Genomic DNA, 25,192 nt, shown 5'->3' with positions numbered 1-25,192 from the left:
TAAGTTTGGTCACTGTGGGCTCCAAAAATGGCATCTAAAATATAATCCGTCAAAATTGCACTTGCAAATATCACCAAAAAAGTAGGTTGAGTTGCTCAAATTCTGGCCAACTAACAACTCTAACACCCACTCCATCCCCCAATCATATCTTGCAACTCTCTCTCTCTCTCTCTTCTCAATACACCAAACTAGTTAGGGATTTTCCACATGTAAATTATTCTATCTTCCTTATAAAGCCAAACAGGAAACTGTCTAGACCAATGTAACATAACCCACTTTCGTTTTATTATATATTTTCCATCTGTATATATATATATATATATATATTCATATCATACCTTTGAATAATATTATATATATAGCAAGAATCTTCCACTAGTTTTCTCTATTCAATGATTTTTAGTAGATGAGTTTTTCTTGATATCATTTGAATTGGGGTTTTGAAAGGAATATGAAAGATCATACTGTGGAAAGATTTGTGATTCTTCCTTTTGCCATTGGTTGCTCTTCTGATTCCAGCATTGCTCTTCGCACCAAAAATGGCATTAAAGCTAAAAAAACAAAATCAGAGCCAAACCCTCCTCTAATAAGTATCGCTTTCTTTTCTTCTTCTTCTTCTTCTTCTTTTTTTTTTTTTTTTTCCTCGCTACTTTTCTTTGTTGGTATTAATCTGAATAGATTTTGGGCATATATTTTGGTGTGTATTTTCGTAATTAGGAACACGAGAAAAAGAAGAGACAAGTTCATCCAAATTAGTGAAAGTGAAGAACAGTTTCAGTTTTCTAGCTCTACCAAAGCCTAACATTTCAAATGGCATGCACAGATTGATAAGAAGCATTAAAAGTTTTTCTCAATTGTTTGGTAAGTGGATATATTATAATATATATATATGTATATATATATATATATATATTTATATGTATTATTTAGTCAGGTTTTTTAGCATCCCTACATCCTTTATAAGCTTTTGATTTGTTTAAAAACTGAAATTTAAAAATAAAATAAAGTTTTAGTATGAATTTATTACTGAGATGCTAAAATTCTTTTTGGACAAAGTAGATCTATATAAACTTAGATATCCAACTTTTTGAGCAATTTAAAAGTTGACAAAGGAAGTATAAAATCATTTTATTAAATATGTTTTATTAGCCTAATTGATTGATATTAACTGTGTTTTGTTTGTCCAAAAATATTTATTACCTATTATAATTTTATTGCATATTCATTGATTTGGTCGGTGAACTAATCTTATACCAAATGATAGACTCCAAATTATTACAGTTTCTTTTATCGGGAAACATACCATGCCAAATAGAAAACTCTCTAATTTAACGCTGGATTTCACAAGGGAAAGAACAGGGAAAGAGCACTAGCTAGATAGTAATTATTTAACAATATTTTTAATATAATTTATTAAGATAATATGTGTATTTTACTTTTTTTTAATATTATTGTTGAACTGTATGCTTCAAGTTCACAATGTTGGCCAAGTAGATACACAGTTTGGTATAGGTCTCCTTCTATGCAGGTCGTATTCAATGACCCATCATGTGCTTGCAGCCAAAACTTTGATGCTAGAATAGTGGTCAGGCAATTAGGACTATTGTTTTCATGATTTTATTATTTATTATAACATCTATTTATTTATTTTAATATTTGTTTGTCATGTTTGGTATACAAAATAATTATTTTTTAAAAAATAAAAATAATTATTCATGAGAATATAAAATAGAAAAAAAAAAAAGAGGAAGATAATTTCTATTTATATATTTGATAAAAATATTGATTTAAAATTAAATTTTAACCTTTATAAATGTTTGTTTTCCAAGAATATTCAAATTTGGTAAAAATTAATTAAAAGTTAAAAATTATATTTATTTATATATCTTTAGTATATCATAATCAGTATAAATCTAAAAGTAAATATATTTCAAAATTTATCAAGATTAAAACATATTTCAAAATTTATCAAGATTAAAACATAACAATAGAAATTTGGAGGTTTTAAGAGGAATTAATATTCTTTTAAACAAAAACATATCTACAATAATTACTATGAAATTTAAAAACTTATCAAATACAAGAAAAACAAAATCTATGAAATAGTTATTCTATTCTTATATTTATTCTATAAACCAAACATATATTTATACATTAATTTAAAACATCTTGTGATACGTATGTCCTCTTAAACATAGCCTCTATAAATAAAAAAAGAGTCTTGGTATATATCCACTAGAGTTTTCACAAGCCATTTAAAACAATCTCATTTGGTGCACAGTAAACTTATCAACCTTTGAGCTCTATGGGGTAGCTTTATAATTGATTTAATGTCGGATATTAGTTAATCTTAAGTAAAAATTTTATCCAAAATTCTGAATAAAGTAATATATAAATATATGGCAAACAAACAAATTAATTAACAAAGTTTCAATGTATGATGGACCAATACATGGTCTAACTCTACTACTACTACATTTTCATATAAAAATCCTTTGTTGAATAACACCACCTCAACATTTATAGTTGTGTTTCTGCACCTTGTGAGATAAACAAATCATTGCTCATGAGATTGCTCGTGTTGCTATTTATTTAGATTTTTGTTTTGTGTTTTTTCATTTTTTTTTATTTATTAACTTTTTTAATCTTGGAATGAGGAGGGCTCGGATTGGCTTCTTCAAAATATCCAGGCTGATTTTTCTATTAGTTCTTCTTCTTAAATAAAACGTTTTTTATTCAAAAAAGAAAAAACAAAATAAGATTTGACATCCATGCATGATCCACTTATATATATATATATATATTATTGGATTGACCTTTTGCATGCCCTTTTCCATGGGAGTTTTTTTCCCAATTGTTATAATATATAATAAACTTGAAAAAGTCCTGATAGTTTTTGAAAATTATTGATGTAATTGTATATCTAAAAAGAAGTGGTGTTAATTAAACATAAGGTTTTAATTAAGTATACAAAAGGAAACCCATCACGAGTAGGTATAGCATTTTTTTTTTTTTTTTGTGTGGATTTTCTATCTAGTTATCTCACATAGCTATAGACAAAGCATCTAAAAATGTTATATAATTACATCTTAAATTATTCTTTATTCAATATTCTTTATAACTGTGAATTAAATTTTCCAAGTTTTTAATCGGCTCCATGACTACTTGAAAATTTTGTAGTTTATAAAGAAGAGATTGAGGAAATTGAAAAGGAGATTGATATTGGATTTCCAACGGATGTGAAGCATGTGACACACATAGGATTGGATGGGTCAGCCACTACAAACCCTATAAGGGGTTGGGAAAATCTCAATGCTCCAGAATTGCTTTCTTTTCCTTCTATTTCTTTCAAACAGTTTGAGCTTGCCATGGCTGCACAGTCTCAGCAACCTCTTGTTGTTGACCTTCAAAGTTAAAGAGAAAATCTCAATTAATTCAAAGATTGATTCTTTTTTATGATTTATAGGTTTTATTTCTTTGTCCTCTCATTGTTAGACAATGAAAGCGTTTTTGTGAGGAAGAAGGAAGGCCAAAAAAAAAAAAAAAGATTAGATTGTGTGCTTGGAATTCATATATAGAGATCAAAACAATGTTGACATGAAATATTCAATTTGTTCTTTTTCTTTTTATTGTTGTTGAAACTATCTCTCTCTGTTTCGAACTTTGAGAAACTAGTTGACTTTTGTAGAATTTGTTTAAGGATTGGTTTTATTGCATAAGAAGGGTGGGAATCATCCATCTGTATGTATAACAAATTTTAATGTTCTAACTTTCAATTGTAATGTCCCCAAAAAAAAAAAAAAAAAAAAATACCATTGTGAATGTTTTTAGTGATAATCAATGCCTAATATGACTATTCTATACTTATATGGTAATTAATTAGTGAATGATTTTTTGTTGTTAAAAGAAAAATTAATGAATGATTTAGATAACTTCAAAGTTAAAAAAGATAAAAGTGAAATCTAAATGGTGATGTGGTAACTCTCATAATAAAAGTGTCATTCATATTAAAACTAATTATCATCAAGGGAAAATTATGGTGATGAATAACATTATTTTTTTCATCCAAATTTATGCAAAATGTAAAATTAAGAGCCTGCAATGTCTTAATTATAATTTGAAATTGTCCTATTAGTATAATTATTACTTATAGTTCAGATTTAAATAGCACAATCATCTTTTATATGGGGACCAAAAATTTCATAGAAAATTATTAGAGACCAAAACCAAATTGCAAAATTGTTCAACCTTAAAAGGTCAATTAATAATGCATACGTACAATACATTTTGTTAATTTGTTTGTTGATTTTAACACTTTTTAGTAAAGATGTTTGATTTATTTTTATAAAGCTAATTCTTAATAAAAATCGCAAATAAGTCACTCTTGAAAAATATTTTTCAAAAAATCATTTTTTATATTTAAAATAAAAAAACACACATCCACCCACCCATGCGGTACTCCTTTAAATTTTACACTAAAAAGTAATTTTCAATTTTATGAAATAATCAAATCCTATTCTCAGAACTAATAAGAAAATTATTTTTATTGTCACTGAGTAAGTTCACCTTTCTTTACTTTTCCATAAATAATAATAATAATAATAATAACAATAATAATAATAATAAAATTATGATTTCACACCTCAAGCCCCGTTTGGATGGTAAATATTATAGTTTTTTGCTGTTGAAGAGGAGTGAGATTGAAAAAACAGAGCCGGTAGAACGATCGGTGTTCGCCGCCGAAACTAGCCGTCCGACAAATCTGCCACCGGAACCCTACCAATCTGGGTAACCGTCTTTAGGTTTCTCCATCGCCTGCGTCTTCTTCTCTTTTTCCCCCTTCTCTCTCTCTCTCTCTCTCTCTCTCTCTCTCTCTCTCTCTCTCTCTCAGCTGTTGGAAGCCATTGTTGGACTTCAAACCGTGCTTTCACCCAAGGTCAGTGAAAGTTCCCTCTGTTCCCTGTTTTTGCTTCTGAAATTTTCGTAATTCAACTGAGATTTTTTGCACTATGTTCGTGTTTAAACATTTTCACAAAAACTTAAAAAAAAAAAAAAAATTATATTTGCTCTTTCTTGATAGTTTTCTTTGAAACCCGCATCCGAAAATTAGCAATCCAAATGGTTATGGATTGTCAACGACTAATCATGTTAAGCTAGTGTTGTTTCTGGGTTTGTTTTTGCCTCTAAATGAATCAATAAGTGTTGCAAGGAATAATTTCCATTCTTAAAGAAGATTTTTGTTCAAGCATAAGGTTTGAAGCTAATCTATTTGACAAAATGCATTATTCCTTGTTTCTTGTGAATCTACTCTGCAAGCAATGTAAAATGAAACAACTAGGGCTTACATGCAGAAAATGAATTTTTTAAAGTATGTAACATGTAAACAAACGCATACTTATAGAATATTTTAATATTCTGCACCCCATTTTGATAAAAGCATTTCCTTTAGTGAATATCACCAGAATGATCACTAGAATTAATCTCTATGATAAATTCGTTGGATGTTTATAAATTACCTGGACGTTGTGGTGTGTGTTTTGTAATATTTAATTCTTGACATTTTAGATCTTTATGTGTTGTTTCATCGGAACTATTATAGTAGTATAGAAATTTTTTTTTGGTATTTGATCCATTTGTGTGGAAGTTGACTCTCTCTTCCTCTATCTGTTCCAATGTCTAATTGTTGATTGGTGCAAACTGCAGTTTGTATTCCTTGTTTTTGTTCAGTTTCTGAAAAAAGTATAAAGGAAATGAAAAATCCATCATGCTTTGTTAATTCTCCTAGGACTACACTAGCTGCTTCATCTTTCTGAATGGAGGGCCATTGCCAAATGTAAAGAATCTTTCTTCATATATTTCAAACCCTTCCTTCATTAAGAGATGCTCTAAGCCTTTCTTTGACATTGCTGGAGAAAAAAATAGTGGAGTATCATGGCTAAATTGCAAAAATGGTTTTGTCAGCAAATAAGCAATTGGATGTTGCAGGTGCAGCAACAGTAACCCTAACTTCTTCGAGAAAACGTTTAGTCATTTCTTTGGCTATCATTATTGATAAAGCCAAAAGTAAATAGATAAGGAAAGCCCTTTATTCTTTTGAAATCTATTCCATGAGCAACCATTAAGAGTTGGAAGAGATACACTGATGGATCTTATTAATAAACGTATCTTGACGCTAGGTTTATGCTTTCTCATATCAAGCTTCGTCCCCATAACAAATAACTTTGGCCCTTCTTCTTCCTCGTCAATCAGGCTACAAGGAAGAGAGTCCTTCCATGATGGATAAAATTCAAGAGAAGGGAATTTCATGTTTGAAAAGTAATTTATGAAATCAGTTTCCAGCAAATGTTACATAAACTGGTGGGTCTTAGTGTATTCCAGTCTTAAGCGTTTGTTACCTCAGGGATGAGCAGAAATAAAGTTGATACCTTAGGCAGACAATTTGTTTCTGAAAGGCTTTCAGCAAATTTATGTTTTTCCCCAGAATACTCCTAACTGTTTGCTGAATAACGTATTCATACCATATGGTTCCAGGGCTTTGAGAGAATTCATACCTTCTTTTGTGTCAGACACGTCCTTTGCACAAGAAATGCTGCAAATGCTCTCTTTCTTGTTTGTTCTTCTAGAGCTAGTTTTCTTTTTGATTTATTTATTTATTTTTTTTAATTTTTCTTTTCAAATGAAGGTCATTTAAGTTTAATGTCTTAAGAGCTCTCTCCAGTTCAATAATATTTTCTTGGCATATTCCTAGCTTATTTTCATTCCATTTTTGAAGAGCATGAGACATAGAGGCTCAGTTACCAATCATCTATCGCCTAGTCTGAATCAAGGCCTCATATGGTTTTATGCATCGGTTAGCTTTAAGTATGCTATCAGTCAAACTTTTGCCAGTTGATCATAGTCATTAGCACGCATTATTAAACATTAACATATTTGTGATTTTTATTCTCCTTTAAAAGAAACTAGCACATATTATTAGATTGACTCTGAAAAATGTTCATGAAACTGTTTTGTACCATTATTGCCCATGCCTAAACTGACTTAGTTTCAAACTGCCTTTAAGTGAGTATAAAGTTGATATTTAAAGACACGATTTCATGATGACTCTAACAGAATATCTCTCAGCAAAAACTAAATATGCTAATAAAAGTTAATTTTCCTTCAAAAAGACAGTGTGGACTCGTGCCAAATGGCTGAAAAGGATCAGCAACCTCATAGGGATGAGCTTGCAGAGTCTCTGAATGATCTCTTTAATGCCATGTCTACCATGATCACATCTGAGCTGCAGGTTTTTGTCTCCCTCCTGTAAAATGTTGGATAAAATGTTGGATCTTAAAATTACATAAATAACAATGAACTTGCTGTAATGTTGTCAGGGCACAAATAATCAGCTGGACCTTTTGGAGAAGATGAATCTCCGGGTGGCAGAGGAATACAAAGGCTTTGGCGATGTGGCATCCGGTTTAAGGGTATATGTTGAACAGTTGAAATCCAAAAGTGGTAACTTTGATGAGTATGTGCAACAAATAGAAGTTATAGAGCAACAAGTGACTGAATTTGAAGCTGTAATCTCAATGCTTGACAGATACGTGTCTACTTTGGAATCCAAAGTTCAATCTGTGTATCAATTTCATCCACCACCACCAGCACCACCTTCCTCCTAAACTGTAAAGCTTTTATTACTTTGTTCAGTTTTTAGGAGGAATTGTACATCATGGAGTTGGTGTCGCATTAAACAACTTTTTTGGTTTGTTTATCTGATAAATACAAATTCATGATTCTGATGGATTTAGTGTATGGGATAAACTTAAAATAGTTGGTATGCTGGTCTAGTTTAACTCAATCAATTTTGAGCCCTTAATTTGGGAGTAATATAAAGCTAATGATTCACAATACAAAAGTTGTAATGTTTGAGAAAGTCTTAAGGATCCGTTTGTGTTAGAGGATTAGATTAGATTAGATTAGATTGGTTTGGACCATTAGAAGTCTCGTCACTCCAATTTGATTAGTCTGAATTTAAAGTAGTCTTGCTCTGTAACATAAACAGGCTTAAAAATGGATATATGCCCGTTTTCCAAATGGGTTGTATTCTGGCAGTCTCTGCTTAAGAAAATCTCAAGTCAATCAAGATTGTAGACTGGTTTTGAAGGTGGCAATTAAACCAATTGGCCAATCTAACTTATTTAAATAAAACATTATTATTTTATTGTTTTTTACATTTTAATATATATTAAAATATAAAGTTATTTAAATTAATTCAACTTATGAGTCATTTTTGTATCACAAATAAAAAGAATTTGTCAATAGTTTCTTCAAGTCCTTCGTCTGCATAAACCAAAATTTCTATAAACACCATTTACTGCTAATTTCCAGGTATCATCTAATTGTGTTATTATTGGTGAATTTCCCATCTCTAGTTAGAATTTTTTTTTTTTTTTGGCTTGATTTTTTTTTTCTTTCTTTATTAGTAATTTTTTTTCCCCCCTGGTGATTATCATTAAGGTTGTCTCACTGGCTCTTTTCCTAACTTTCAAAACTTAAAGTACTTAGAATTTCGAAAATCGTTTTATTTTGGTCAAAGCATCAAAATTTAAACGAGCTTTGTTGTTATTAGGCTTTTTTTTTTTCTTGGTAGTGTATCAAGTTCACAACTTGTTGGTTGGGGGGGGCGGGGGGAGGAAGGAAAGAAAGTCCACAAACTCTATATTTAATTTTTCTGTTTCTGTTAACAAGGAAAATCAGTGTTTGAAATTAAGGAAAAAAATTGTCATTATAATTGTTTCAGAGAAAATATAGTTGATGTGGAATAAACCACCTTTATCAATTTATTTCAATAACATAATAGTAGTGGAATAAAAACAACTTGTATAAATAAACTAAAAACCTGAGAATAACAGAACTTCAATTTTTTCAACCATTCAAAAAATCAGATGAAATTGGAACCATGAACTAATACTAAGAAATTGACCTACCAAAGAAGGAAAACAAATACACACACATACACACAGACACACAGAGACCTTCCAAAAATCATATTCCATAAATTTTTTTTTTCTCTGAAGCTTCGAATACATAAAATTCAATAAATATCAGACAATTCATACCCCATAATCTTTTTTAAAATAAAAAGAACCCAGAACCTCAAAAATTCAAATTAAAAAAAAAAAAAAAAGGGAAATGAGAGAGTTAAGAATCAGGATTTTGAAAGTTGATTTGAAAAGACTAACAAAAAATAAAAAGAGAAAAACAAAGAAGAAGACAAAGAAAGTGTAGGCATCATAGCGAGCCAAGAGCAGATGGGAAGCAAAGAGCACTGGCTTTCTGAGATGCCCATTGTTTGTTATCAGATCCTCTTTCCTCAAAATCCTACGTCTATTGGGAAATTTCCACAACCAAACGCAGTCTTATCTTTTGCATTTAAAAGAAGACCCTTTTAGGGTTTCAATTTCTGCTTTCTTTACTATTTATACACACAACTCTCATGGATTTTGGCCCTTTTGTATATATACTTTCCTCTAATTACATTTTTAACCTGAAACTTTACCATTATTACAGCTATGTCCTTTTCATTTTCTATATTTTTCCTATTACAAGAGTGTAAATCTTTTTTTTTTTAATAAAAAGTGTAAATTTGAATTTAACTCATATTTTAAGTTTTAATTGTTGCAATAATCCTTTTTTTACTATAATAATTTTATATTGTCCCATTTATCAAATTTTATATTTTAGAATTTGATGAATTTGGAAATTTAAAGTAAATTTTCAATACCAAATCATAAATGGCACATAGTTTTTGTTCAAAATGTGAATGGTGTATTCTAAGACACAAACAAAAGTTTTTCAAATTATTTATATATATATATAAATATATAATACATAAAATGTAATGGGTAAATTGCATAAACACTTTCTTAGTTCAAAACTTTTTCATTGGTTTTTATTATTTCATATACTTTCTTTCTTTCATATATTGCAAAATGAAGTTATTATTAATTTATTCTAAATATTTTGATAAGCAAATGCCAAATCATCTATATATGCTATAACAATTTATTATTTATTTTTCCAATTCCCTTTTTTTCTAAAATTAAAAGAAAAATACATTTTTTTGGGCTATATGCCTTTTGAATGTGCGAGATTGTATATAATTTGGACCTTTTTTTTTTTTTTTTTGATGAATGTATATAATTTGGACCTTATAACCAAAAAAAAATTTAAATTAAAAATTTTAAAAATCTTAATAGGACGGTCCATATATACGGATCACCGTGGTAAACCCGAATCCAAGTCCAATATCCATATCCAGTATTCCTCAGATTAGGGACTAGGGTTTTTGGTTTTGGTAACTGTTCTCGTATTCGATTCGATCCGGAGGTTCAGCTGCAGAGGAGAGAGAGAGAGAGCAAGAAAAACACCCTTCAAACAAAGCGCTACTCTTCTTCTTCTTCGCTGTCAGCTGAATTTCTTCTATTTCCTTGGGAAACTCAATCATGGCGAACAGTACGTACAAAAAGCTCTCATTTTTATTTTTATTTGTATGTGTTTGTACTGATATAATTGAATTGGTGATTGATTGTTTTTCTTCTTACGGTATGTGGCAGTGGCAAGGTCTTTCCTTCAGGTAGCAGCTACGGAGGAGGTTGCTTCCCCTCTCAGAGTTGTTCAGATTGAGGGACTGGTACTCTTCTTTTCTCTCTTTTGATCTGTTTTTACTGAAAGATCGAAAATTTCATCAGCCTGTTAGTGCACTTAGAAGAGAATTGGTTTTATTTTCAATGAAATTGAGTTGGGTGTTTGTTTCTTAGTTTGTGCACCTGTTTTGGTTGGTCTTTTTGTTCTTTGTTTTATGAATATATTGTTTGTACAGGTTATCTTAAAGATAATCAAACACTGCAAGGAGTTTTCGCCTGCTTTGGTTACAGGGCAACTTCTTGGATTAGACGTGGGCAGTGTTCTTGAAGTTACTAACTGTTTCCCCTTTCCGGTATGATATTTTGTTCGTTCATCTCTCAGAATATATTTGGGAAGTTGCTTTATATACCCCTTTTTTTTCTGTTTAATTACCAATTTGCTTTTTGTAAAACTAGATTCGAGAGGAGGATGAGGAGATTGAAGCTGAAGGTGCTAATTACCAGCTTGAGATGATGAGATGTTTGAGAGAGGTTAATGTTGACAATAACACTGTTGGATGGTAAATTAACACTCTTGTACCTGTCGAAATAAAGCATTTTCAATGAATGCAGTATAGGAATTTTTATTTTTTTTAATAGTTTTATATTAACTTAAAAACATAGACTTCAATACATGGAATCAACTGCAGTCTGCCACTTGAGGTTATCTTACATTACAAATTTACAATAGAATCCACATTGCCTTGATGATGTTATGATATTAATTTTATTTTAAGTGAATTTCTTAAACTAACAACTAAATATACAATTTTCTATAGCCATTTGCGAAAGCATCTTTGGATGAATACATAATCTTTCTTCAAATTCATATTTTCATTAGAATTGATGCTTGACTATATAAAAATATGTTAATAATCTCCAAAATTCTTCATTCTTTTTCTATTTCATTTTGAGGTTTTTTTTTTTTTTTTTTTTTTTTAAGAAACTATTATAAACATATAGAGTGATATTTTTAAGTTGTTATTATATCATTTTATAGCATACCTTGCCTGCCAAGAAACAAGATTTTGTCCTGTTTGTCGTGTTTTTGTGTGTATTATTTTTGATTTTGTGTCTTTTCAACTTGGTCTTGTGCTATTATTTTCTTTGAGGCATAAAATTCCTCTCAAATGTTTCAGGTATCAATCAACGCTACTAGGTTCATACCAAACAGTGGAACTAATTGAGACCTTTATGAACTATCAGGTAATGGACTATGAACTCAATGTTATGACTTATAATTATAATTCCGTGAAATATAATATATATATATATATATATATATGTATATATATATATATATATGTTTGTTGAATTTGCTGTTTCAGATCCCTTTATAAGTTCTATTTTCTGGCTCAAGATTAAAAATCCACATGAACTAACACTTGCAACACATGGCAGATGTAGATTTGTTTTTATCTTTGCTTATACGGTTGGCTTTAGAGGTTTGTTTATGGGCTTGGGATTGTAGAACTGTAATACTTGCAAGTTAGAGTGGGAAAGTTGAATATAAGGTGTTCTAGTTCTTGCAAAGCACAAGTTTTAAACCCTGCCAGCAACACTTTTTTTATTGACAAGTTTTTATGGGTTCAAGAGCATAAATGTTCAAGGGTATATGATAAATCATGTATGAGAATAGGGATTAATTTGTGGTTGCAAAATATAGCAATTGCTATTCAAGAGGGTTCTATTTAAAACATTGTGCGTCAATATTGATCTAAGTCACACCAAGCTGTAAGGTGGGGTAGAAGGAAAGAGAAAAAAAGAGCTAGGCTAGGAAACTTAAAAATGGTCCTGTCTCCTATTTTTCAGATAACATAAACATTGAACATTATGTTGGAACTTAGTCTAAGATGAATTATTGCTGCCTTAGATATTCGTGCAAGAGATTTGTGGAATTATTGGCATGCTTTTAACTTAGCTTTGAATCATGCTACTTCTAAATTTGATTGTATTCTGTACATGATTAATTCAAAATGTCTGAGCAAATAGTTTTTTGCTTGTTTGCATCACTTTTTTTTTTTTTTTTTAATTTTTATTTTATGAAAATGCTTGTTTGAATCACTAGTAATGAAAAGGACAAAATGTTCTTTTATACTAAATAGATGATTAAAAGGTTAAGCAATATAAGGAGTGACTAACACCTTTTAAGGCTAAATTTACTTAACAAGTTTATTATTTTAGGGCTTCTTTATATCCTCTGTTTCTAGATTGATTCTGACTCTAGCAGTTATTAGTAGCTTTTATATGGAGACTATGAATCTGCATATTTGCCTTTTCATATATTATTGATTTCATTCCTCGTGCATTTTTTAATCTTGTCTTTTTTCATTTCTTGAGATTTTCACTTACAGGTTGTTCTATTTAAATATGATATTGCAGGAGAATATTAGAAGGTGTGTTTGCATAATTTATGATCCTTCGAAGTCCAATCAAGGTGTCTTAGCACTAAAGGCACTAAAGCTTTCTGACTCATTTATGGAGCTTTACCGCAATAACAATTTTACAGGGGAGAAGTAAGTGATTTCTCTATTTTATGCTATCTTAGGAAAGGTTATTAAGCTATAGAAATTTATTTATTTTAGATTTTTTTGTCTCTTTTGGCACATAGGTTGAGGGAAAAAAACTTGTCATGGGTGGATATCTTTGAAGAAATTCCTGTAAGCTTTTTGGGCTTCACTCTCTCCTTTCGGGCAAAGTTTATTGTTGTTGTCTTGAAAAGTGCTTTATTATTATTATCCTTATAAAATAGTTGCTGCTTGAATTTGACAGATCAAAGTTTCAAATTCTGCCCTTATCAGTGCCTTTATGACAGAGCTTGAAGCTGATTCACCTGTTACCCAGGTAGTACATGATCTGTTTCTGCATTGCTTTCCATAAATTTTAAACCCTATCTATATCTTATTTTATCTGGATTTGTTGTAGTGTGACTATGACCGTCTGAAGTTGTCTACCAATCCATTTTTGGAGAGGAATGTTGAATTTCTGATTGAATGCATGGATGATTTGTCGATGGACCAGCAAAAGGTCTGCAATCTCATTTTGTGATGGTTTTGTTGTGAGAATTGAATGTTTGTTTAACATGATAAGTTCCTTCCTTCCAGTTCCAATACTATTATCGAAACCTGTCACGCCAGCAAGCCCAACAGCAAGCATGGCTTCAGAAAAGAAGGTAAGGATAACCATGCTAGGAATTCATTTTTTTATTATGTATGCTATTTTAGTAGATAAATTGCCATGGTCTTGGCATTCTCGCATGCGGAGTCATTTTGTCTGGATATTTCATTAGGTATAATTACAGTATTTTCTTCTCAAGCTCTGAAAGTCATGGTTGACGTCTAGAAAATAGAGCTTAAATATTTTAGTTGTCAACTAGATGATTACAAGGATGGCCAGATTAGTTTTGGACATCCATGCAAGATTAAACACATGTTTCAATGGGACAAGGCATGTGGATACAAGTTATCTTTTTAGTATTTGCACCTTATTGCCCCTCCTTTTTTTTGTGCCCCTTTCTTCCACATCATGGTTATATGTACAATATCAGCTTGCTATCTATATTGGACATGTCAGCATAAATGGAGTTGAGATTGACAACTAGATATCATGTCTAAGCCTTCCCTTTTATTATTACTGGCGCAATGTTGGAAGGATCTTTGACGGACAGAATTTGTCAGCACTGATTATATCTTTCACATTTTGTTTAATCAAGATAAAGCTGCTAAGTGTTTTGTCTACTTATGCCTGAATCATGTAGATAAATTGATGATTACTCAAACATACTTAAATAGAACAATGCTGTTAATTTTGGATGCTTAATGCACAAATAATATACGTTCACCAGCTTCATGTTTATATAAAATTTAGAGTGAGTTATATTCTCTTGAATTAATTTTGAAATAGGTTTGTCATGTCACAGGACGTTATCATGTATAAATCCCCTTTTTTTACTCATTGGCGGTTTTCTATGATTTACAAATGTATCATAATATATAATGAATTCTGTACTGTATTTTATAGGGCAGAGAACATGGCAAGGAGGGCTGCAGGAGAAGATCCTTTACCTGAAGAAGATCCTTCAAACCCTATATTTAAGCCTGTCCCTGAGCCATCGCGGTTGGATAGCTTTCTTATAACAAATCAAATTTCAAACTACTGCAACCAGATTAATGGGTATGTTACAGAGTACAATGTCTGATGCATGAAAGATGCTGCCCTGCTCTTTGCTTTTTGTTTTCCATGGAAGCTTTAACATTGTTAATTCTTTGGTGATTCCACCAATCATGTTTGCAAACCAAAGGGATATAATGTTGGGGAACATAACTTTTCATAAAATTCCTCTTAAAAGTTACTTTCCTATCGGGAATTATTTGCAAACATGCATTTCCTATAATACTACAAGCATGTATTTTTAACTTATTACGAGTCATGATATTCTTTTATTTATAAAAAAAAAAAAAAAAAAAAAAGGCTGACATTTTTCAATTTTTCTCTATAAGCTTATGGCTGTAACTTTGCATTTTGGACACTGCAACCCCAACCTCCCTTATCTCATTTATTTCTAAACTTCTGAAAATGGCATGATTCAATTTTCTAGTCTCATTTATATCAAGCTGCTCCATGATTATTTGGCTCCATCCTCTGCTTATTAAATCATTATTGCAATGATCGTTGATTGTCTGATTGTATCCCTTTCCATTGCTTAATCCACAGTCCTGTTATTTTACTTTATTATATGGATTATATATAATGACCTTATGGTCAATACTTGGAACTTTTGGTAAGGCAGAATTATCCCTAAGCCATATTGAAGAAATCTTCTGCCTTATATGATATGCTGAGTGTTCGTTGTGTGTTGTTCTCTATTGCCTTTTGCCCTGAAGTTGGATAAGCTTTTTTTCTCGGCACTTGTACCAATATCTGTCAACTGACATTATGAGTTTATGTTCATCTCATTTGATCTGTTGTGACAAACTCTACAGGGTTGCTGGCCAGAGCTTCTGCAGATTGTATTTGATGAAGGGTTTGCATGAGAATTAATGTAAACTAATGGTCTGCATAAGAACCTATGATATCTAAAGTCTAGACTTGGCACACCATATTCCAGTCTTTAGAATTAGGAGAGAATTTATAATGCAGTTGTTGGTTTTGAAAGAGAATGGATTAGAGGGTTGCTTTGTAATTGTTTTAAACTTTATATTCTTTATCTATTTTATACTCAAGTGGTTCTATCGAAATTTTGAGCTAGTATTATATACCATTCTTTAAAGGCCGATTTCGATGTAATGAAATTATTGTTGTGAAATTGTCATTTTTTGCATTCCTGGTATTTTTCTCTGAAAATGTCCACTTTTATAGTTACAAAACTTGCAAGGATTCGTGGCCCAAAAAGAGAAAAAAAAAAAAAAAAAAAGGAGTGGGGATTGAGGTTGAGGTTGGTTTTTAACTTTTCCTGTTGCATTTGTAATGTTTGTAATACTATTTTGATAGAAATGACTAAGCATGTATGAAATTGATATTCTTGAACATCTCTTCTAAAATTATAGGTATGCTAAAACTGACTTTGTGCATGTTTATGTATTGAAGTTTCATTTAAGATCAATTTAACAACAATTTGCACCTGATGGTTAAATTTTGAATGTATAATATTATTAAAAACTTTATCGTCTAGACTTGTTGGAGCCTTTTTATTATTATTATTATTAATATTATTATTGTTGTCATTATTATTTTTCATTTTGGCTTTGTTTTTTCCTTTTTGTTCTCTGAAAGGTTCTTGGCTTTAAAATGATATATAATTATTATTATTATTATTATTATTATTTTCAGTATTCTCTTGTTATTTTCTTTCCCAAAAATCAAAATCCTGGACATTCACTAAAATGTGTCTTAAGTTGGTCTATGTAAATTCAATACATTAATAACCCTTATTTTTTTTTTATTTTTTTTTTTTAGGAGACTGATGAAACTTTATGTATAATTTTTATCTCCCGAGTGTTATTGCTCGGTAGATGCCCAATTATATGCAATTGGGCAAATGTATCCACAAATTATAAGTAATCGGTTTTAGGCTAGACAATGAGGCCACCAAAAAATTTCTATATGTCTATGTTTGTATATATAATTTTATTTCATTGGGTAACTAAGCCTACTAGGGAGGATTATATATATAAATATATATATATATATATATAAAACAATTTAAGATGTGGCTATCCACATTATTGAAGAACTGTGTGTATATATATATATACATATATATATATATATATATATGTTATATTTATAGGTGAAGCCCTTGTTGAATTATTTATGAGGGAAGTGAGCTTATGCATTGTTGGTATCTTTTTTTGGGTGAATTATGCATTGTTGTTATGTTTGGCATGTTCCCTCATTATTGATATTATTATAATGTTATTATCTGATCATGGAGTAGGTAGACATTGTACATATAAAATATAAATATAATTATCAATCTATATTTATATATATTCCATGTCGGTTAAAAAGACCCGTGAAACTTTTTGTCGTTTCCCTTTCACAATAACACCGACCACAGAAGCAAATGACAATGTCTTCTCCTTTTCTTCATCCTCTTAGGCCATACTTTTCCTATAAATGTATATATCCAATCTATGCTTTGAATGTGACCCTTATTTATCCCACCTCCATATATTATATTCCCCATCCAAATCCCCGTGAACTCTTATCATGCATATATATTACAACACCTCAAATATTTTCTTTTTCTTTTTTCTTCTACCTTTGTTTGTTTCCTGTGAAAATAAACTTTTTCAATGTTGATATGGGAAACGGGTATTAGATATTTGCCTCCATTTGTGGACAAGAAAGGCAAATTCGGTGGTTGAGGAAAGAATGTTTCTCAAACTCAATCATGTTGTTATAAGGAACATTTGCTTGATATGTGTTTGTATTTTAAATATTGATGGTGTATCATTTCTGATGTGACAGTTTCTGTATATGTATTTGTGTACATATATATATATATATATATGTATTAAATGGTATTTGTTTATTTTATTTTATTTTTTGTAAAACATAATACATCACCATAGTAATGGTGTTAATTATAAGTAGGATCTTTGATATTGTTAAAATTCTATATATGTTATATTATAAATATAATATACAAGCATGCCTTACTCGTTCAGCATTGTTGGTCGTTTGGGATATGGATTGCTCCATTTTTATCTTCTATCCTTTCATGACCAATAACAACCTATAGAAATAAAATTTGGATGAATAGGATTTTTTTCTTTTGGATTTTGCTTCGTCTTTGTATTTCTGTATTTTACTTATCTTTTCTTGGCTTATTATTTAAGACCCATATGATATTTATTTGTCCTCTATATAGAGTTTTCTTACAAATTGAAATCTTACAATAAATTTTTATTCTTTTTCTTTCAACATTTTTTTTTTTTTTTTGGGTGCATATTTCATATCACGCATTTGACAGGAATGTCAATGTTTAATGGTATAATCAATCAATGATAAAACCATAATACTCCATGTAACTAATTGAAATAAACAAAACTTATTAATTTGATTGACAATTATATGGAAAAGGTGCAAAAATATAATAAAAAAATATTTTTTAATAATAACAAATAAAATTTTAAATACCAAATTAGAAATAAAATCTTTCTTCTCCAACATTAAACTTTTGTTTGTAATATTCTTTTTAGGGTATTATTTATGCAAAACTCCAAAACGAAACCCTGTAAAATTGTTCACATGGTCCAATGTTCATTTATTTCATCATGTGGGTCCCGAATTCACATTGAAATGGTATGAACCTTCCAAAATCCATGCACAAAAAGAATAATAATAATATAATATAAAAATATTGACGCTGAAATATCTGACAATTCTTGAGAATCTTTACCAATACGCCAAAAAGTATTAGATGACGTGGTACTGCATCAACACAAGGGTTTTTGACTGTTTCAGATACATGCACACCTCACCATTCTCTTTTGTCAGGTTCACAAAATTGTACCATTCAAACATAAAAATTTTATTCATTTTATCAGATAGCACCCCTTTTTTCCTGCTTGGAGGAAATGGAATCTAAACTATTTTCCAGGAAACCCCACTTTCTTGTTCTATAAGCAAACAAAACAAAGAAGTGAAAAAATCAAAATTTGAACAGTTTCTTCACCAAAAAAGAAATTGGGAGGAAATTATGCAATTTTATATAAGCAGAGCAAACTGGTCACAAACTTACAATAATTGAAAAAAGAATGCCAATAATTTGCTACTTAGTAAAGCAAATTATTTCTACCATTCCAAAAGATAATTGAAATTAGCCCAAAAAAAATAAAAAAGAAAAAAAAGAAAAAAAGAAGTACTAGTTTCAAAGATGATGAAAAGTAATAATCTCCTTGTTTTGTGCTTATGCAAGATTTTAGAATATTTCCATTCTTTGTGGAACTGGGGTTTTGATAACCTGAAGGATTTGTACCACTTCTGCCATGGAAGGTCTGCTTGATGGTATCTGTGAGGTGCATACTAAGGCTAATTTGAGAACTGGTAGAACTTCATCTTCTGGGTATTCCTTCATACTTGGATCAACACATTCTAACACATTGCCTTGCTCTAGCATCACTCTTGCATGGTCACTTAGTATCACAACATTGTCTTCTCCATACTCCACAGGCCTCCTACCAGTTACAAGCTCAAGAATCAATATACCAAAACCATATATATCACATTTTTCATTGACCCTTAAGCTCTGGCATGCTAATTCTGGTGCTACATATCCCAGTGCACTCTGAAATCTGTTGCTCACTACGTGTTTGTCAAGTTTCCTCACAAGCCTTAAAAGTCCAAAATCGGAAATTTTCGCATTGAAGTTTTCATCAACTAGGATGTTGGTTGGTTTTATGTTGTAGTGGATGATTGGTGGGATGAAAGAATGGTGCAAATGGGCAAGTCCTTTTGCTGTTCCAAGTAAGATTTTGAACCTGTTTGCCCATGTAAGTGGTGGACTTGAAGGAAGTCTTTCATGGAGTTTGGATTGTAGGCTGCCATTTGGTACATATTCCATTACCAGTAGCTGCATCTGTGGAGTCCAGTAGTATCCCTTAAGTGATACAAGATTTTGGTGTCTTGCTTTTCCCAAAACTCGAACTTCTCTGTCGAAATCTTCAGGACACTGGATAATATTTGAAGTAACAAGCTTCTTGATTGCTACCATTCTCTCTTGAGCTCCAAGTGAAACCTTGTAAACTGTTCCAAAAACTCCTCCACCAATCTCAGAGGCCTTGTTAAGTAAAGATGCAGGGCTGCTAATACAGTCAGGAGGTGATTCAGAATCAAACAGAATGAGCTTCCCTGTGCTGGGTGGACTTCCTGAACGTGAAGAGCTGGAACACATGCTTTCCAATACATCTTCCACAAATGCAAGCCTTCTTCTTGTAGACGCATTAAGCAGGCTAACAACAAGTACACCAATGGCAATCAGACAAGCGGCTGAAATCGCCACAATAGCCGATACACTAAGGAACATGTGGTGATGGGATTTTGTGAATATGGAAGATTCATTATGCTTCTCATTACCATCCACTTGGTTGGGGTAGGCATTTGGGTCAAGAACAAGGGGTTTTGGCACATTCATCTTACAGGGTCCCTTTAACAACGGAGAGCAGATTCCCAAGTTTCCTTGCAAGGCACTTGCATCCAGGCTTGGGAATATACTCCCAACAGGAAGTCTGCCTATTAGCCTGTTATATGATATATTTACATCAAGAAGATTTTCCAATCTTCCAAGCTCTCGAGGAATCTCTCCGGTCAGCTGATTGAACTCCATTTTCAGTATCTTAAGCTTGCTTAACTCTGAAATGGACTTGGGAATGGGACCACTTAAGTTGTTGTGTGACAAGCTCCTGCAAAGAGAGGCATTCATAGTTGGTACAATTCAAAGATTATATATATATATATATAAACAAAAATTGCAGAATTTGAGTGAGAAAACTACTAGCTTACTCACAGCAAGGAGAGAGATGAACAGTTTCCAATCTCAACTGGAATTGGGCCACTCAATGAATTTCCATCCAACTGAAGAATCTCCAAACTCCCTGAATCGCATATATCCCCGGGGATAGGACCGTATAGAGCACTGCTTCGAAGATCTAACACTGTTAGATTCTGAAAGAAACCCAACTCAGGAGGCATCCTTGACCGAAGATTGTTCCATGACAAATTCAAGTAACTTAAGCTAGAGAAAAGGCCCATTTCTGCAGGTATATTTCCTCTTATGTTGTTCCTTGACAGATCCAATATTTTCAGAGACTCAAACAGTCTACCTGATCCTTTTGGGATAGAACCTGAAAATTGGTTGTCTGAAATGTCAATTTCTTCCAAACCCAAATTAAACAAACTCTCTGGTATACTTCCATTGAAGTTGTTACCCTTCAACTGGATCACAGATAACTTGGTACAGTAAGCAAGAGACAATGGGATATTCCCAACAAGCTTGTTATTAGACAAACTCAAATAATTGAGGGACTTCAAGTCCCCCATTGATGAAGGAATGATCCCTGTGAAACCATTGCTCGAAAAGTCCAAGTATTCCAAACTGCTCAACTTACCAATCCACTGAGGAAAATCACCTTCAAGATTGTTATTATGTAAACTGAAATGGGTTAAAGAATTGGACCTCTGGAAAGATTCTGGCAATGTTCCTGTGAATTCATTTTCACTGAAATCCAACCTATTCAAATGTGGGCACAGTCCTACATCGGCAGGTAATGAACCAGAGAAGTGATTGTTCCGTATTTGAACCTCTTTAAGGTTATGAATGGCTGACATTCCTTCTGGTATAGGCCCAGAAAACTCATTGCTTGAGAGATCTAGCTGTCGAAGCCTTTTGAACAACCAAATCCCTGAAGCAAAATTTGGGTTACCAGATAAGTGATTGCTGGACAAATTAAGGCTATTGAGAATGAGACATTTGGAAAGTGAATTTGGTATGTTTCCTTCAAGAAAATTCCCTGCCAAAGAAAGGTAATGAAGAGAAAAGCAATTGTCAAACAGATTATCAGGGACTGTCCCTGATAGAGAATTGTCTGAAAGATCAAGAAATCTGATAGTGTTCATATTCACAATTGAATTTGATATCTGGCCTGAAAGATTATTGTGGCTGAGATCAAGTCTTTCAAGACCAACAGGAAGAGCAACCTTCTCTGGACTAATATCACCACTGAAATCGTTACTTGAAAGTGACAATACCTTCAAATGCTGCAATTTCTCAAGCCCTCTTCCGATTCTTCCAGACAATCCCAAACCATCAAGCGAAAGCTCAGAAACGTGGCCGGTGACAGGATTGCACTTGACATACTTCCAAGGGCAAGGAGATTCATCATCTTCATTCCAAGAAGACAGATAAGAAGATGGGTCATGAATGTCTGATTTAAAGACAATCAAACCCAAAACATCATCATTGAGCTGGATATCAGTACTACTAAGGCCTTCAACTGCTACGCGGCCTTGGAAACAAGCCAAGAAAGAGGCAAACAAACACAAAACCAATAAAAGAAAGCTCTCCATTGACATTAATCTGGTACACATAAATACACTTTCTGGTACATATATATATATATATATATATCTGGGTGTTTAGCTATGGCTATGATAATGTGAGGAGAATATATCTGACATGTAAAGGTAGTGGGAATAAGCTAGTAGTGCATGGCTAAAGGTACTGTTGAAAGTTGCATTGGAAGTGAAAGGAAAAGGATCTATATGAGCATTATTACTGTTTTTTCACGAGAGAGATAAAGAAAGAAAGAGAATTACTAAACTGGCGTTGTTTTATGTGTGTTTTTGCAAAGACCAAGAAAGGAAGGAGGAAGAGAAAGTGAGAGTGGGCAGTGAGCAGTGATTGTTGAAAGGAGGAAGAGAAAGTTAGAGTGGGCAGTGAGCAGTGATTGTTGGAAGGAGGAAGAGAAAGTGAGAGTGGGCAGTGAGCAGTGAAAAAGAATGTAGAGGGAGAGGAGGGAGAGAGGGAGAGAGAGAGAGAGAGAGATAGAGAGAGAGTTTGTGAAGCTCTGTGACAAAGAGAAATAATCCAAGATACATGTGTTAAGGGGGTGACTTGTTGCATAGTTACACCGCATAGCAAGGCCCTTCTGCTTTGTCGTTTGCATGAGCTTTCTTTCCTCCCTTGTTCCTTCACTTTCTGTCTGAAAAAAAATACTAATAATAATATGTAATTTAATTACTTTAAACCCCACAATTCATGCCATTTTCCACACTGAAATTTTGGATTTATTCGTAAACTTATATACATCTTCCTCCTCATCTTCTTTTTGGGTTCTGTTTGTAAATATATATTCATGTGAGCAATTTGATTATTTTTAGGAAAAATTATTGAAAACAAAGGTATCATATATCCATTATGTTTGGTTAATATTATATATTGGGTTGTAATTTCCATGTCATTTTTTAAGGTTTATGACTGGTATTTATTTGTTTTGAGCAAAAATGGATTATGGGTTTAAGGGGGTATGGGGGCCTTTAATAATTTTGATCCCATCCAAAAGATTTATTAAGATTGGGGTTTAGGTTAAAACTTTTTAAACAGAATTGTACTATAATAAGAAAAAGAATTTTTTTAATTTAATACCACAAAATTGGGCAGAACCCACATCATCTCTTCCAATGCTCTTTGTTTCACTCTCTGCCATTCACAATCAAATATATAGTCATTTGGCCCTAATTTAATTAAATTATTTTTTAAAATGCCAAATTGAAACTTAAGACACTGGTTTAGTTGTTTTTTTAATATAAAAACAAATAAAACAAAATTTGAATGCATTCACGTGAAAGTGAACCAACTTTTACATGCACATAGACTTCCACGCAAATGTCTAACTTTTAGTGTGCTATTTCATTTTTTTATTTATGTGTTTTAGTGTGCTATTTTTGAGATCTTTTTTCCCCCCTTTATAAAACATCCAACTTGGAGCTTCAAATTGTTGCTAATACAAGAATACACAGTGAAAGAAAAAAAAAATAGGGGAATTGAAAAAGAAAATAATTTTTTTAGGTTATTTGTGTTAATCAAAGCACCAAACTTTTAGGAGATGGCCTACAATGGTTTGTACACTTTAATATTCTCCCTTAGAGCATGACTTGAAAATTGTAGAGGTAAAAAACCAAAGTCGAATGAGATACAAAGTCCAACACATAAAAAGTGAAAATAATTTTTTAATGGCAGTAAAACTCGGCACCTCTAATATCATGTTAATTAAAAGCACCACTCATCCATAACTAAATAATCAACTTAAATAATTTGATCATAGACACCTTAATTTGAAATTAAACTTAACCAATAAAATCTATTCTAAAAGACAGGTAAGAATTGCTTGCATATTCCATAGGCATTGAGCATGTGATCAACTATCTGTACGTATTAATCATTGACAGGTCGATATAGTATGTATTCAAGTAAGGGGAACTATATATACATCAATAAATATATAATATTGGTTTTTTGTTTTATAATTTGTATTGATAACTCAAAAAGCATTAATGTGGGGTTCTCTCTGATTTTAGCTAGCATGAAATACTGAAAGATGTTGTCATTGATTGCTTGATGTTGATTTCGTTGTCCTTGTATCTTTGAATGTTAGGTTTCACTTTCTGGTAAAGAATATAGCTTCATCTTTGGCCATGCTATGGAAGAAGCAGGTTTAATTTGGGACGGAAAATTAATATGGAAAGTTGTTAACTGTTACGCCTTGGATTCGATTTGGTGAATCTAAAAAATATGAAAATATATATATATATAGCTAATTAATTAATGTTGTATTTATATTTTTCCAAGAAATCATACACCCTCTAATTATATATCAAAGGGAGAGTTCAATGTACACAACTAAATTTACAATTTTTTTTATGACATGATGGTCATCCTTAATTTATTATTTATTAAATTTTAATATGTTTTATCTTATTTTATTTGTTTTATATTAGGGATAAAAGATTTGAACTTAAAAATCATTGGTCGAAGAATCTTTTAAGGAGTATGGAATGCGACTTTACAAGCTGAATTGGATATTTTACACCTTGTTGAGTCATGTGGAATTTTTTTTGTTGGTTGATATTGAAAAATTTGATGATAATTAAATCAATATACAGAAAATAAAAAATAAGGGACTCAATGTAGTGAGTTTTAAAACCAATAGCCTAAAAGGTATCAAAGTGCAATTATTATTATTATTATTATTTTTCTTTTGTTTCAAGATCATGTTTTTGTTTGATTAAGTTAATTAAACAAAACAAGTCCTATATATTCTTAGCATCCAAATGCGCATAAGAAGACAACAATTTTGAAAATAAATAAAGTATTGAAGGAGAGGCTGCAGTAGGGTGGAGACCCTCAGTGGCTTTTTGACTGTCATATATGGTGTAAGGATTAGCTGAGAAGGGTGTTGATAGTTGGAAGACAAAGTACAAGACAAAGAAAGCCGTGGAGTTTCATAGTTGGAATTGTGGAG

At 31.5% G+C, this 25,192-nt stretch overlaps 4 protein-coding genes across 5 annotated transcripts; 3 read left to right on the top strand and 1 right to left on the bottom strand.

Annotated features, from left to right (window-relative positions):
- Nucleotides 1–240: 240 nt before the first annotated feature.
- LOC107422220 (CRIB domain-containing protein RIC4) lies at nt 241–3,786 on the top strand. Its single transcript, XM_048477965.2, has 3 exons — nt 241–590; nt 718–861; nt 3,181–3,786. Exons 1-3 carry the CDS (start codon nt 452–454, stop codon nt 3,414–3,416), a joined length of 519 nt encoding a protein of 172 aa, XP_048333922.2. The 5' UTR covers nt 241–451; the 3' UTR covers nt 3,417–3,786.
- An 845-nt stretch (nt 3,787–4,631) lies between these two features.
- On the top strand, nt 4,632–7,785 carry LOC107422236 (biogenesis of lysosome-related organelles complex 1 subunit 2). 2 transcript variants are annotated; one of them, XM_048476662.2, is made up of 3 exons: nt 4,632–4,936; nt 7,171–7,285; nt 7,374–7,785. In XM_048476662.2, exons 2-3 carry the CDS (start codon nt 7,187–7,189, stop codon nt 7,659–7,661), a joined length of 387 nt encoding a protein of 128 aa, XP_048332619.1. In that variant the 5' UTR covers nt 4,632–4,936; nt 7,171–7,186; the 3' UTR covers nt 7,662–7,785. The 2 variants fall into 2 exon arrangements, with proteins under 2 accessions (XP_048332619.1, XP_048332618.1); XM_048476661.2 differs by having other exon boundaries at nt 7,167–7,285.
- A 2,543-nt stretch (nt 7,786–10,328) lies between these two features.
- On the top strand, nt 10,329–15,987 carry LOC107422252 (eukaryotic translation initiation factor 3 subunit H). Its single transcript, XM_048478184.2, has 12 exons — nt 10,329–10,497; nt 10,599–10,675; nt 10,865–10,981; nt 11,085–11,188; nt 11,807–11,873; nt 13,050–13,183; nt 13,279–13,327; nt 13,440–13,511; nt 13,593–13,694; nt 13,772–13,839; nt 14,688–14,840; nt 15,650–15,987. Exons 1-12 carry the CDS (start codon nt 10,488–10,490, stop codon nt 15,705–15,707), a joined length of 1,011 nt encoding a protein of 336 aa, XP_048334141.1. The 5' UTR covers nt 10,329–10,487; the 3' UTR covers nt 15,708–15,987.
- A 2,873-nt stretch (nt 15,988–18,860) lies between these two features.
- LOC107409897 (probably inactive leucine-rich repeat receptor-like protein kinase At3g28040) lies at nt 18,861–22,750 on the bottom strand. The gene is made up of 2 exons (XM_048478310.2): nt 20,680–22,750; nt 18,861–20,575 (listed from the first exon to the last, which is right to left on the bottom strand). The coding sequence occupies exons 1-2, from the start codon at nt 22,257–22,259 to the stop codon at nt 19,096–19,098; spliced, it is 3,060 nt and encodes a 1,019-aa protein (XP_048334267.2). The 5' UTR covers nt 22,260–22,750; the 3' UTR covers nt 18,861–19,095.
- Nucleotides 22,751–25,192: the final 2,442 nt, after the last annotated feature.

Source organism: Ziziphus jujuba, chromosome 3, assembly GCF_031755915.1.
Source record: "Ziziphus jujuba cultivar Dongzao chromosome 3, ASM3175591v1".
NCBI classification, from domain to species: domain Eukaryota; kingdom Viridiplantae; phylum Streptophyta; class Magnoliopsida; order Rosales; family Rhamnaceae; genus Ziziphus; species Ziziphus jujuba.
This window is presented reverse-complemented; position numbering and strand designations above follow the sequence as displayed.

Coding starts and splice junctions, on each gene's coding strand:
- LOC107422220 (XM_048477965.2), top strand. CDS start 452: ATGAAAGATCATACTGTGGAAAGATTTGTGATTCTTCCTTTTGCCATT. Junction 591..717: donor GCCAAACCCTCCTCTAATAA/GTATCGCTTTCT, acceptor TTTCGTAATTAG/GAACACGAGAAAAAGAAGAG. Junction 862..3,180: donor AAGTTTTTCTCAATTGTTTG/GTAAGTGGATAT, acceptor AAAATTTTGTAG/TTTATAAAGAAGAGATTGAG.
- LOC107422236 (XM_048476662.2), top strand. CDS start 7,187: ATGGCTGAAAAGGATCAGCAACCTCATAGGGATGAGCTTGCAGAGTCT. Junction 7,286..7,373: donor TGATCACATCTGAGCTGCAG/GTTTTTGTCTCC, acceptor TAATGTTGTCAG/GGCACAAATAATCAGCTGGA.
- LOC107422252 (XM_048478184.2), top strand. Junction 13,328..13,439: donor ATATCTTTGAAGAAATTCCT/GTAAGCTTTTTG, acceptor TGAATTTGACAG/ATCAAAGTTTCAAATTCTGC. Junction 14,841..15,649: donor TACTGCAACCAGATTAATGG/GTATGTTACAGA, acceptor CAAACTCTACAG/GGTTGCTGGCCAGAGCTTCT.
- LOC107409897 (XM_048478310.2), bottom strand. CDS start 22,259: ATGTGTACCAGATTAATGTCAATGGAGAGCTTTCTTTTATTGGTTTTG. Junction 20,576..20,679: donor TGTTCATCTCTCTCCTTGCT/GTGAGTAAGCTA, acceptor CTCTCTTTGCAG/GAGCTTGTCACACAACAACT.